At 39.6% G+C, this 12,917-nt stretch overlaps 2 protein-coding genes across 2 annotated transcripts in view; one reads left to right on the top strand and one right to left on the bottom strand.

Moving 5' to 3' along the window:
* Positions 1-921, bottom strand: part of PolA2 (DNA polymerase alpha subunit B) — a 517,680-nt gene extending 516,759 nt beyond the window's left edge. The window contains exons 1-2 of the mRNA XM_073961529.1: positions 503-921; positions 75-445 (exon numbers count right to left, since the gene is read on the bottom strand). Coding sequence (XP_073817630.1) covers positions 75-445; positions 503-572 — 441 coding nt within the window. The 5' untranslated portion in view covers positions 573-921. The remainder of the gene's footprint in view (positions 1-74; positions 446-502) is intronic.
* Positions 922-10,328: 9,407 nt separating this feature from the next.
* Positions 10,329-11,050, top strand: LOC141392045 (protein polybromo-1-like). The gene is made up of 2 exons (XM_073964977.1): positions 10,329-10,335; positions 10,566-11,050. The coding sequence occupies exons 1-2, from the start codon at positions 10,329-10,331 to the stop codon at positions 11,048-11,050; spliced, it is 492 nt and encodes a 163-aa protein (XP_073821078.1).
* The last annotated feature ends 1,867 nt before the right edge of the window (positions 11,051-12,917 follow it).

Genomic DNA, 12,917 nt, shown 5'->3' with positions numbered 1-12,917 from the left:
CTAACTCCAATTAGAAAATTTAGCTAACCACGTTCTTTTTATAAAGTCAACTAGAAAGCATTATTTGCACTTACCTTTGGAGTACGTAGAACACTCGGTGTTCCCGGCATACTATCAACATCCTCGGTCATGCCACTATCTTGCATATATTCATCCATAACATCACTATCATCAACACCGTACATAGCCAATGGATTGCTACTGCTCGATGCAATGTCATTTAAATGTGTTAAATTTGCTATGGCCGTTGGAAATTTACCACCTTTCTTTTTATTTGCGGCCATTAGCTCTTTATCCCGTTTAGCCTGAAACACTTTACGTTCGAATTCATTAAGATGCTCTAGACTTGGTTCATCGCCATTTAAATTGGAAATACTAAATGCCACCCATTGTTCAACAAATTCGGCGGCATCTTCAATGTTATAAGTGGAACAAAGATCAACAGCTGAAATAAAGGATCAAATAGTAAGTAAAATAATTAATAACAATTATAGCATCTTACATCGAAACAACACTTCTTGGCTTGGCTCGATTCCCATGTTATCAAATTCTTGCTTTAATTCAGCTTCCATCTTTCTTATATTTTATATTTTAATTTCAACACAAATGATATAGATGTTTAACACGCAGGAGCACACACTCCTGTAGCCGGCGTTAAGCAGGCTCCTCCGGCTGCTCGGGGTCTGGTGATAGGATGGCAAGGACGACAAAAGAAAATTGCACGCCTTAATGATGGCAATGACGACAAAATGAAAATTGCACGCCTTAATGATGGCAATGACGACAAAATGAAAATTGCACGCCTTAATGATGGCAATGACGACAAAATGAAAATTGCACGCGTGCAAAAATGAAATTGCACAGAATTCGATTCGATTGTTGTTGTTGTTCTCAAATCTCTCCACCTTTTTCCTCCTCAATAAATGGCAGCACTTTTTTATAAAATCTCACCAGCCAGCTGTTATATAGGGTTACCAGCAACGATTTGTACTAGCGCTTTTTGTCGGGTTATGTCCAATTTACATTAGCTACTTTTTCGTTATTTGGAGATGTTTCTTTGTAAAATTTTAATATTTTATATTTTAATTTCAACACAAAATATATTCAACACGATACAAGCACGATTTGTTTACAATCAGAATACGGCGGATAATTCGCAATGTTTTTTGTTTGTTGTTCTCAAGAACTCTGTCAAATGATGGCGCGCAATAAATAGAGTTGTGTAGTTCCGGAACGAACTAGTTCCAAGGAACTATTCCGGACAAGGAACTATTGGAACTATATCCGGCTCTTTCATTTATAGTTCCTTTAGTTCATATAGTTCCAGCCGTGCACATAAAGCTAGAAACACATACAACGTTTGGGTAAAGTTTTGTGTCGTTTTGGCCGTTTTTACACTGTTGGGCATGATGCCGAAAAATTCAAATTCATTTGAAATATATGCCGACAAACAGATAAACGCTGGACTTTGGTATCGTCGTCGCCCTGTTGTTGTTGTTTTTTTCTCGACGCCCAACGCAAAACTTTAATCAAACGTTGTATCTGTTTTCAGCTTAATTCCTTTCATTTATATAATTCATTTTCTTTCTTCGATCTTTCACGTTTGGTTCCTTCATCATTCCACACATTGTTAAATAAATGTAAATTACATCCTTGTTACATTGCTGCAATTTATTTATTTTTGTGTCAATTCATCCACCAAAAAATGAAAACAAAAAGAAAGAGAAAGATGCGTTAAACTACTTCATTCTCGGAACTATTTGGAATTAAGGAAATAAAAAGAACGAGGAACGAGAAAGATGCATTGAACTATAATGGTCCCGGAACTATTTGGAATGAAGGAAATAAAAAGAACATGGAACGAGAAAGATGCATTGAACTATATCGCTCTCGGAACTATTTGGAACTATATTAAGGAACTAGTTCCTTTTGGCAAAAGGAACTAGAAAGATCGATCCGCTCCAGGAACTATATTGCCCAACTCTAGCAATAAATGCTGAATCTCTCCAATTGTTTTTCTCCACTGAAAAAATGGCAGCACTTTTTATAAATTCACTCATCAGCATGGTACAATAATACAGGTAGCATTATCATGCCAGCTGATGGTAACATAATGTGTCAACTGCATCGAATTGATGTAAAATTTTGACACCTTATGTTAAAGGGTGTTTACACTATCTATGAATGTCATATGAGATGTCAAATTTGCTACCTGTGAATGTTGTACACATAGTGTGACCACTATGAACATTTTCATCTATCAAAATGATGTGGCAACTCATATGTACATTTTTCATTTAGGGAGCGCTCTATTCGGCCATGTATTTTCGTATGCAGTTGAGAAACTATGTCCATATTTACATTAGGCAATTTTCCTTGCGGCAATTGTCAGTTTGTAGATGAGAGAGGGTGCTGAGAGGCAAAGGGTTACCATATACCTCACCTCTCTCTCCTTCAAACTGACAATTGCCGCAAGTAAACTCGCCTAATGTAAATTGGGACTAATTGTTAGAAACAAATAATTTTACCAAAAAAAGAAGGAAATATGTAAAAAAACGAAAATATGAGTGCGATTAAAGTTTTTAACAATATAAATTGTGTTATTTGCGTGATTTATATGTTGTGGTCATATGAAATTGTATGCTAGTGTGAACGCAAAAACTAAAAGTGGTATGGACTTTGACAAACATAAAGGATGTCGAATGGATAAAACAAGTGACAGCTCATATGACATTAATAGATAGTGTAACAATTGCCGATGCGGCTACCTGTGTATTTGTACCATGACCAGCTGCTATATAGTGTTACCAGTAGTGGAATTCTGTAACTCATTTTTTGAGTTACCTACAAAAATCGGTAAAATTAAAGCGCAAATTTATGAAAGAAAAGTTTTAATAAAAATTGACAACACTATTGATATCGGTAGGACTTATGGCCCCGGCACATACGGTCCGTTGTGCGTCGCGTCACGCGTTAATAACAAAAACCACATGAAAAAAGTGTAAGTGATGCCAAGTTTGTTCTTGAAGTTTTCATGTGGTTGTTGTAACGCGACGCTCAACGGACCGTATGTGCCACGCCCTTAAAGTTGGACCTCATTTCTTATAAAAGAATAAAAGATCAAGGGCAACATAGATCGACATTTTCTTTATTCTTTATCAGAAATGACGCCTAATTGTACGCCTTGTTGTACCATGAATAAAGATATAAGAAAGGTAGATGCATCGGCGAATTGCTACAACAAAGCAACTTTTTTTGTAATGTAAACTGTCAAAATTTTCGCCAAATGGTCCCTTGTTGTCTCTTTTTATCGCTTGTGTTTGCCTATAAAGTGTAGACATGCTATCTCTTAATTACCGAATCATATGTTTTTTTTTGTTTTGATTTTTCATGGCGAATTCCCAGTTTTTTGACGTTTTAGATTCGATCAGCTGGGCTGAGGCATCTACCTTTTTAATTGTACCATGATTTCTGGTAGATAAACATGGTACAATTATTACAGGTAAAAGCAAGTGTTGTTGTACAACAATCGATACAACAACCACATAGAAATTTGTTTTTGTACGTAATACTAGTGTCATAATCATATGGACAAAAATGTAAACAAATATAAATATTTTGAGGGTTGATAAATATTGTTTTGAAAAATGTTAGATTTTCAATTTAACGTTTCCACTAAATTCCTTCTTAAGGAGTTTTTTGCGGTATGTATTTCTCTAAATAAAATATTTACAATAAATAATTGATTATTTTTCAGATGATATCAATAGTTATGAAGAATGAGAACGAGGATGACAAAACCTATTGCATTGAAAGATGGTTCCATGTTGTGTGACACATTCATAAGGGCACCGAAGGGACGCCAAGAGCCATCATATTGTTACGGAATTAGATTTAACTAATCTCCGTGTAGACGTTGTTTTATTCCCCGATACGATTTGTACCAAATAAAACAGGGTTCGTTTTAGATTACGTTTCTACAATGCTTTATTTACTTTATTACACTTATTCGGAGCTGACTGTTATAGCTAAGTACACAGCTTTACTTTACTTCTTTACTAGTCGATGTTTACACTTCGGTATAAAATTCACAACTAAAACGTCATTGCCATTTCCCCTGTATTTATACCCCAAAGTCTCCCTGTTGTAGAAGTATCCACAAAATCTGGCAACATCTCGAATCTGTGCAACGAACACACAGACGCACATTCGCACTAAGGCCGCCATCAGACCATCTGCTTTTTCACATGTATGACATCAGCTGTTCTCTATATTAGTATACCTAAAGTGACAACATACATGTGAAAAAGCAGATGGTCTGATGGAGGCCTAAGCGAACAACTATACTCACATACATACATGGGGGGAATACAATTGGACGACAAGCACAGTAATGACGTAACTACAACAACAAACAGATGCAAGAAATAACGAAGTAACAAACTAAACAATAATTACATGATTGTGGCAAAACAAAACAGAAGCACATAAATGAAAGGTAAATAACCAGAATAATGAAGAGATTTCTACATGGTAGTTGTTGTTGTTGCTTAAATAAAGTAACTGCGTAATAAAACTTTACGTTACAATTCAAATTTTTAAATTAACGGAAATTAAACTAAACTAACTTAAACCTATCAGTTACATTCGTAACATTGCCTCCCGCTTAAGCCTGTTCGTCCCGAATAGGCACAGTTCCCTCTCTGTGGTATGGACATTCGTAACACTGCCTCCCGCTTAAGCCTGTTCCTCATGACCTGGCACAGTTCTCGTTCCATAGCGGGCCAACCGTTCTAGATGTACCACCTTCATCTTTGATCTAGGGCTGTCGCTCTTCTGTATGCGATACACGACGTCATTTATTTTCGTGACTACCTTGTAGGGGCCTTCCCAGTGCGTTTGCCGCTCGATCGTACCTCGCCTTCATGCGATTGCTGACCATTTTTATCCGATGGCGTACTGCATCGTGGACTTCACTGAAAGAGTTTTGACTGTTTTCATCGTTATCAATTTCGGGGTTTGGTGTGGCACCGAAGATCAGGTCACCAGGCAGCTTCAATTCATTCCCGAACAAAATTTTGGCTGGGGTTCGAGATGTGCAGTCATGAATGGCCGACCTATATGCTAGTAGGAATTTTGGAATATGCTCATCCCAGTCTCTTTGGCCGCTATCTACCACCTTTCGTAGATGCTCTTCCAGGGTGCGATTAAATCTTTCCACCATGCCATCTGATTGTGGATGCAGGGGCGTTGTCCTCGTTTTCTTGATTCCGTAGGTGTCACACATTTCTTTGAAGATCGCTGACTCAAAATTTCTTCCTTGATCGGAATAAACCTCGGATGGGACACCATAGCGACAAATCCAATTCTTGCTGAACACATCCACTATTGCCTTGGCTTCCTGGTTGGGAATGGCATAAACCTCTGTCCATTTGCTGAAGTAATCCATGACCACTAAGACATACCGGTTCCCAGAGTCGCTTATTGGAAACGGTCCAGCCACATCCATTGCGATTCTTTCAAATGGAGCTCCTGAATTATACTGTTGCATGTGGCCTCGACTCTTCCGGGTTGGACCTTTAGCTCTTATACACCTCTCACAGTTGGCAATCCAGTCTGCGATGGATTTCTGACAGCCGACCCAGTAGAACCTCTGCTTTATTTTTTCAGCAGTCTTTGTCACACCAAGGTGTCCTCCACTTGGCCCATCGTGAAACTCTGACAAGACATCTTTTATTTTGGAGTCTGGTACGACAATCAAATTGCGGTGAGTTTTTCCATCGTCGCTCTCCCACTTACGATGTAGGCACCCATCTATTAGAAGTAGACTGTTCCACTGGGCCCAATAAGATTTCAAAAGTGGGCTTTCGGGCGCTATTTCTTTGCGACTAGGGCGTACGCCCGTTTCCATAGCAGAAATTATTTTGCCTAGGGTGCGATCTTTTCTTTGTTCCGTCGACCAATCCTCGCCGGACTCAACCTGCAGTAGCCGGACATCGACGATACTTGCTTTGCCTTCAGCCTTCAAGCAATGTCTGCATTCAATTTTGCATGGCCGACGAGACAGGGCATCAGCATTACCGTGTTTTCCACCTTTTCTGTGCTCGATACTTAGGTCATAACTCTGAAGCCTCTCGATCCAACGGGCCAATTGACCTTCCGGGTTCTTAAACTGGAGCAGCCATCTCAGAGCGGAATGATCGGTTCTTAGCAGGAAGTGCTGTCCATACAGGTATTTGTGATAGTGTTTGATGCTCTCCACAACTGCCAGCAGCTCTCTCCTCGTTACACAGTAATTCCTCTCAGGCTTTGACAATGTTCGGCTGTAGTACCCGATGACTTTTTCTTGGCCGTCTATTTCCTGGGAAAGGACACCACCGATCCCGTATGCACTGGCGTCAGTGTCCAACACAAACTTACCACCGGGTATAGGGTACGCCAAAAGAGGAGCTTTGCAGAGCATGTCTTTGAGTTTTTGGAATGCCTCTTTTTGGTCGTTGCTCCATAGAAATTTCTGCCCTTTTTGAGTCAGTCGGTGTAAGCTTGCGGCAATGTTGGCAAAATTGGGGACAAACCGACGGTAATAGGTGCAGAGACCCAGAAAGCTTCGCAGCTCATGGAGGTTTCGAGGCTGCGGCCAGTCTCTGACGGCTTTAATCTTCTCGCTATCCGTCGATATGCCCTCCGTCGTCACATGGTGCCCCAGGAACTTCACCTCTCGCTGGAAGAGGTTACACTTCTTCGGGTTAAGTTTTAGACCCAAGACGATAGCTGCTGGAGTACATTCCTTAAATTCGTGAGGTGTTCGTCGAAGGTCTGTCCCATGACTATGATGTCATCCAAGTATATAAGGCACGACTTCCACTGCAACCCTTTCAGCACCCGCTCCATCAGCCTTTCAAAGGTGGCCGGGGCGTTGCAGAGCCCGAATGGCATGACATTAAATTGCCAGAGACCGCCGTTAACGCCAAACGCTGTCTTTTCCTTATCTTTTTCTGCTATCTCTACCTGCCAGTAACCACTCTGCAGATCTAGGGTAGAGAACCATGACGTCCCGGCTAAGGTGTCTAGTATGTCATCGATTCTTGGGAGCGGGTAGCTATCTTTCTTGGTGACATCATTTAGTTTTCTGTAATCCACACAAAATCTGGTACTTCCATCTTTCTTCTTGACCAGTACTACTGGGGAACACCAGGGACTCGACGACGGTCCGATCACACCACTCTCCTCCATTTCGCTTATCAACTTCTGGACTTCGTCCCTTTTTGCCAGTGGAACGCTTCTTGGGGCCTGTTTTATTGGTCTTGCGTCTGCTGAGTTTATTTCATGTTTCACCACCGATGTTCTTCCTTGATGCCCTTTTGTAGACGCAAAGGTAGAGGCATGTTTCCATAATAACTGCTTGGCCTTGTTCTTCTCGGTAGGTGATAAGTTGTGTGTCCATTATTTGATGTAACCATCGAGGTGCTTCTTTTCCGTGGCTGCTGATTTTTCGGTGTTATTTTCCAAATTGATTACAGCTTCGGCTGGTGTACATTGTCCAAAGTCGGAAAATTGGCAAATTTTTTCTTGCTTATCTGACAGGTTAAAAACTCTAACTGGAATCAATCCATCGTCGTTGCTTTTCACCAGGGCATTCGCTATTAAGATGTTACAATTTTTGTTCTCTGCTGGTTCCACCACCCACAATTTCCCGACTCCACAATCTCCATCCATTGGTACCCATATCAATGTTTCGGCACAAGGCGGTATAATCTCTGGATGTTCCGTAGTCAGACGTCTAATAGGTGTGTTTTCATCGTAGCCCATATTTAATGGAATTTCCACATTGGACCATGTCATCACACGTTCTTTCATATCCAGATTAAGACCAAAGGCAATCATAAAATCTGCGCCTATGATAACTTCGTCTACGATATCAGCCACTATAAACTCGTAATCGACCGATTTATTGGCAATAGTAAGTCTCACGGTTATCTTTCCATGTACTGCCGCAGGCTCCCCCCTTTCCTGTGCGCAGTCTGACTCCATTTAGTGGCGTTATCTTTCCTTTTGCCAGATCTGATCTGATGATTGACTTTGATGCGCCTGTATCCAAGGTCAGAATTCGCTTGTCGCCATTGATGTAACCAGTTGTAGTAAGGTTGTGGTTTTTCTGCTGTACAATCGCTATGGAGATTGTGGGGCCGTCGTCGATGGGAGCCAGTTCACGCCCCGCTGGACTGGCTCGATTTAGTTTAACGGTGACTCGTTTGCAGAACGTTGAACCACTCTTTTACTTTCCCTTGACGGGGGTGGTGACGCTGACCTCGATCGCTTGCGCTTCGCTCTACAATCACGTGCAAAATGACCCATTTTGTCGCAATTGTGACACCTACCCCTGGCCTTAGTTGGTGCTGCCGTATAACGTTCTTCCCTTAATGCCTGCTTCTCGTTAGTAAGAGATTTGGGTTCATCGAACTCGGTATCCAGTTTGCGGACCTTGTGAGTCTGGGGATTGGTGATTATTCTTGCCGTCTCTTGTGTAAGGGCGTACGACACGGTTTCAGCAAAGACGATTTTGGTGACGCATACGTTGCACGTTTGATCTCGGGGTCACGTATACCATTCACAAATGTTTCGATTTTCATACGGTCCAACAATGGATGGTTTTCTCCTGGATACGTCATTAGCACCAAACGTTCTACCTCCGTTGCGAAGTCCTGTAAGGTCTCATTTGGCTTCTGTATTCTTCCCCTTAATTCCATTAAGTATATGTTTTGCTTATGTTCGCCACCGTACTTACGTTCGAGAGCAGCCATTATATCCCCATAACTGTTTCTAGAAGCGGCGGGAATACTCTGTAATACGTCAGCAGCATCACCCTTCAATGCCATAAGGAGTGATACCGCCTTTTCGTTGTCGTTCCAAGAATCTCTAGCAGCCACTGTCTCGAACTGTAATTTGAACACATTGAAAGATGTAGAGCCGTCGAACACTGGAGGCTTAATTTTTAACGCGTTATGGATCGCTATGGAGCTCTCACTGGACCGCCTTTAATTTCCAGTTCCGACATTTTCTTTTCTATGCCCAGAATCTTCTCATCTTGAGCCAGAAATTTCTCGTCAACAGACAAAATCTTTTTATCCAACTCTTTCATTTGTACCTCCACGTTTTCTACTCTCTTTTCAATCACTATCGTGATATTCTCGAGTTTCTCGTTAATTTTTCTAGAATTCTCTTCTAACTTTTCCTCTAGTTTGTCGTCGAATTTGGCAAATCTATCCTCCAATTTTCTGGAATATTCTTCACTCTTTCTGGAATTTTCTTTCATTTTAGCACCTAATTTCTCCATCATTTTACTGGAATTTTCTTCAACCATTCTACAATTTTCCGCTTTCATTTCCATCACGAGTCTGGAAGTTTCTTCATTCTTTCTAGACATCTCTTCTAACATCTTACAGTTGTCAGATTTCATTTCCGCCATAAGTCTGGAAGTTTCTTCATTTTTCTTATTCATTTCCATGGAGCTACCTTCTATTTTCTTAATTTCCAGCATCATCATAGCCAGCATTGATTTCAAATCGTCTCCACTGGCAGCTACCGATGAAACTTCCTCAACGGAGGATTCGCCCTTTGCCGATAACTCGACTTCCTCCTTACTGTCGAACTCATATGCGTCGATGTTCATTCCACGGCGCTCGAACTCTTCCAACAAGCGTTTTTGTAGTTCGGCCTTGTTGCCAGTAGAACACAACTCCAACTTACTTAGCTCCTTCTTCAAGTCTTCCACTCGTAGATCCTTAAACTTCATTGTAGGATGATCGTAATCCCACTTCTGACACCAATTGTTACGGAATTAGATTTAACTAATCTCCGTGTAGACGTTGTTTTATTCCCCGATACGATTTGTACCAAATAAAACAGGGTTCGTTTTAGATTACGTTTCTACAATGCTTTATTTACTTTATTACACTTATTCGGAGCTGACTGTTATAGCTAAGTACACAGCTTTACTTTACTTCTTTACTAGTCGATGTTTACACTTCGGTATAAAATTCACAACTAAAACGTCATTGCCATTTCCCCTGTATTTATACCCCAAAGTTTCCCTGTTCTAGAAGTATCCACAAAATCTGGCAACATCTCGAATCTGTGCAACGAACACACAGACGCACATTCGCACTAAGCGAACAACTATACTCACATACATACATGGGGGGGGAATACAATTGGACGACAAGCACAGTAATGACGTAACTACAACAACAAACAGATGCAAGAAATAACGAAGTAACAAACTAAACAATAATTACATGATTGTGGCAAAACAAAACAGAAGCACATAAATGAAAGGTAAATAACTAGAATAATGAAGAGATTTCTACATGGTAGTTGTTGTTGTTGCTTAAATAAAGTAACTGCGTAATAAAACTTTACGTTACAATTCAAATTTTTAAATTAACGGAAATTAAACTAAACTAACTTAAACCTATCAGTTACATTCGTAACAATATTATGATGTGGTCAACAATCTAATTGATTTGTTGCAAATGCAACAAAACTTAAAACTTATGTTTATAAAGATGTGGATGAGCTGGTGCAAGACTTTGAGTTGTTGGTTAACAACGCCAAAGCTTTCTATAAACCCGAAACAACAGAGCATCAAGATGCTGTGGCATTGTGGCAAAATGATACAGCTCACAGACAAAAACTACTGGAATATAGATTCTCCGACGATGATCCGAAGAAAAGAGGCTGCAGACGTTTGACCTGTACAGCCGATGAAGATGGTACCGGTAATAAAAAAGATGACTTGAATTTATATGAAGAACTGTTTGCATCTGTAATGACATCGGTGGATAGCACCATGAATGACCGGCCATTGCATAGAATGTTTTTGCTGCTGCCCTCCAAGAAAATGTATCCTGGTTACTATGATGTTATTGAACATCCTATTGATTTGAGATTAACTGCCAAGAAGATACAAACAAATGCGTATTCAAATTTGCAAGAAGTGGAAAAAGATGTATGTAGTGCAGATGACAAAGAATGCCTGTCAATTCAATAAACCGGGTGCACAAATTTACAAAGATGCTAAAACTTTGAACAAAATATTTACCCAAAGAAGGTTAGAATTGGAAACGGGTAAAGTGAAACCCATAAAGAGGCCAAATCATTGATGAGTGCTGCCATTGCGGCCCTCAAAGAGGAACTGAACTATCTACTTCAGATGATGAGGAGACCAGTAAAAAAGGATAAGGACAAATGTGGGCCTTATTCGATCATCTCTACAATGCACCAGGTTTCTCAGAACATCCAGGAGCCACAGGACCTCCATTGGGTACATAATTATGAAAACTATCCCATACGCAGATTCCATCCGGAATATTTTGAACATATAAAACGTCCCACTTCCATGTGTCAAATCCACGGGAAGTTAAATAAAGGAGAATATATTTCAGAAAGAATGACTCGTTATTTTTTAATTGTTAAAGTAGCGGAATAGTAATAAACACTTTATTAATTTTATGTACATACATATTTTTAGACTGTACACCAATTGATTTGGTGTTGGGTGGTCATTTAAACCGCCCTTGGCTCGAATGGCACTAAAAAAGTTTTCCACGATGTCTTTATTTACACGGCTTGTTAATATATATTCAAAATTGTATTGTATGCTGAGGTACTCATGCAACATAATTAGGGCATTATTCGACATTAAGATACCCTTTTGAAAAAAATTCCAATGATTTCTTGTTTGGAATAACTGGAATCGACATTGCTTCATTCATTTTTTTAAGGTTTCTTATTGTGTGGGCAGAGGAACTCCAAAAGGCTGCTGAAAACATTAAATTTTTATGGAATGAATAGTTTGGAAATATGGATATATGTACCTTGAGCTTCCACTTTTTTTTCTACTCTTCTCGTACCCTCCGGTAAAAAGTGATCCCAGCATATACAATCATTCTTCTTGAAATCCTTTCCACAAATTTTAGCCCAGTCAGGACTTCTATGTGGATCTAATGGAATGTTGAAATAAGGTCTTTTGTCGTTCGTTTCCAATACGCACTTTATCAGTTCACTTTCTCTTCCCACTATGAGATAATACCCATTATTTATGAAAATATTGCTCTGTTCCAGAACCTGCAAGAAGCTACTACTTTTTACTACGATAACATTTTTTCCTTTATGTTATCGGAAAAAATAGTAAAAATTCGTAGATTATAGCAGTTCTGGAACAGATCATATATGTATTGTTACGAATGTAACTGATAGGTTTAAGTTAGTTTAGTTTAATTTCCGTTAATTTAAAAATTTGAATTGTAACGTAAAGTTTTTATTACGCAGTTACTTTATTTAAGCAACAACAACTACCATGTAGAACTCTCTTCATTATTCTAGATTTTACTTTACCTTTCATTAATGTGCTTTTATTTTGTTTTGCTATAATCATGTAATTATTGTTTAGTTTGTTACTTCTTTGCACTTGTTTGTTGTTGTTACGTCATTACTGTGCTTGTCGTCCAATTGTATTTCCCCATGTATGTATGTGAGTATGGTTGTTCGCTTAGTGCGAATGTGCGTCTGTGTGTTCGCTGCACAGATTCGAGATGTTGCCATATGTGTTCTGGAGGACTCTAGAACAGGGAGACTTTGGGCTATAAATACTGGGGAAATGGCAATGACGGAGTAGTTGTGTTTTAAGCGTTGAACTGAACAGATCGGTTAAATAAGAGCTGCGTGCTAACTAGAGACTTGCTGTGTGCTTAGTAATTAAAGTCGGTTCTGAATAAGTGTAATAAAGTAAATAAAGCATTGTAGAAACGTAATCTAAAACGAACCCTGTTTTATTTGGTACAAATCGTACTGGGGAATAAAACAACGTCTACACGGAGATTAGTTAAATCTAATTCCGTAACAGTATTTCCATGATA

Source organism: Musca autumnalis, unplaced genomic scaffold (assembly GCF_047663935.1).
Source record: "Musca autumnalis isolate F117 unplaced genomic scaffold, ASM4766393v1 scaffold_1, whole genome shotgun sequence".
Classification (NCBI taxonomy): domain Eukaryota; kingdom Metazoa; phylum Arthropoda; class Insecta; order Diptera; family Muscidae; genus Musca; species Musca autumnalis.
The sequence above is the reverse complement of the archived record's forward strand: the minus strand, read 5'-3'. Positions and strand labels throughout refer to the sequence as shown.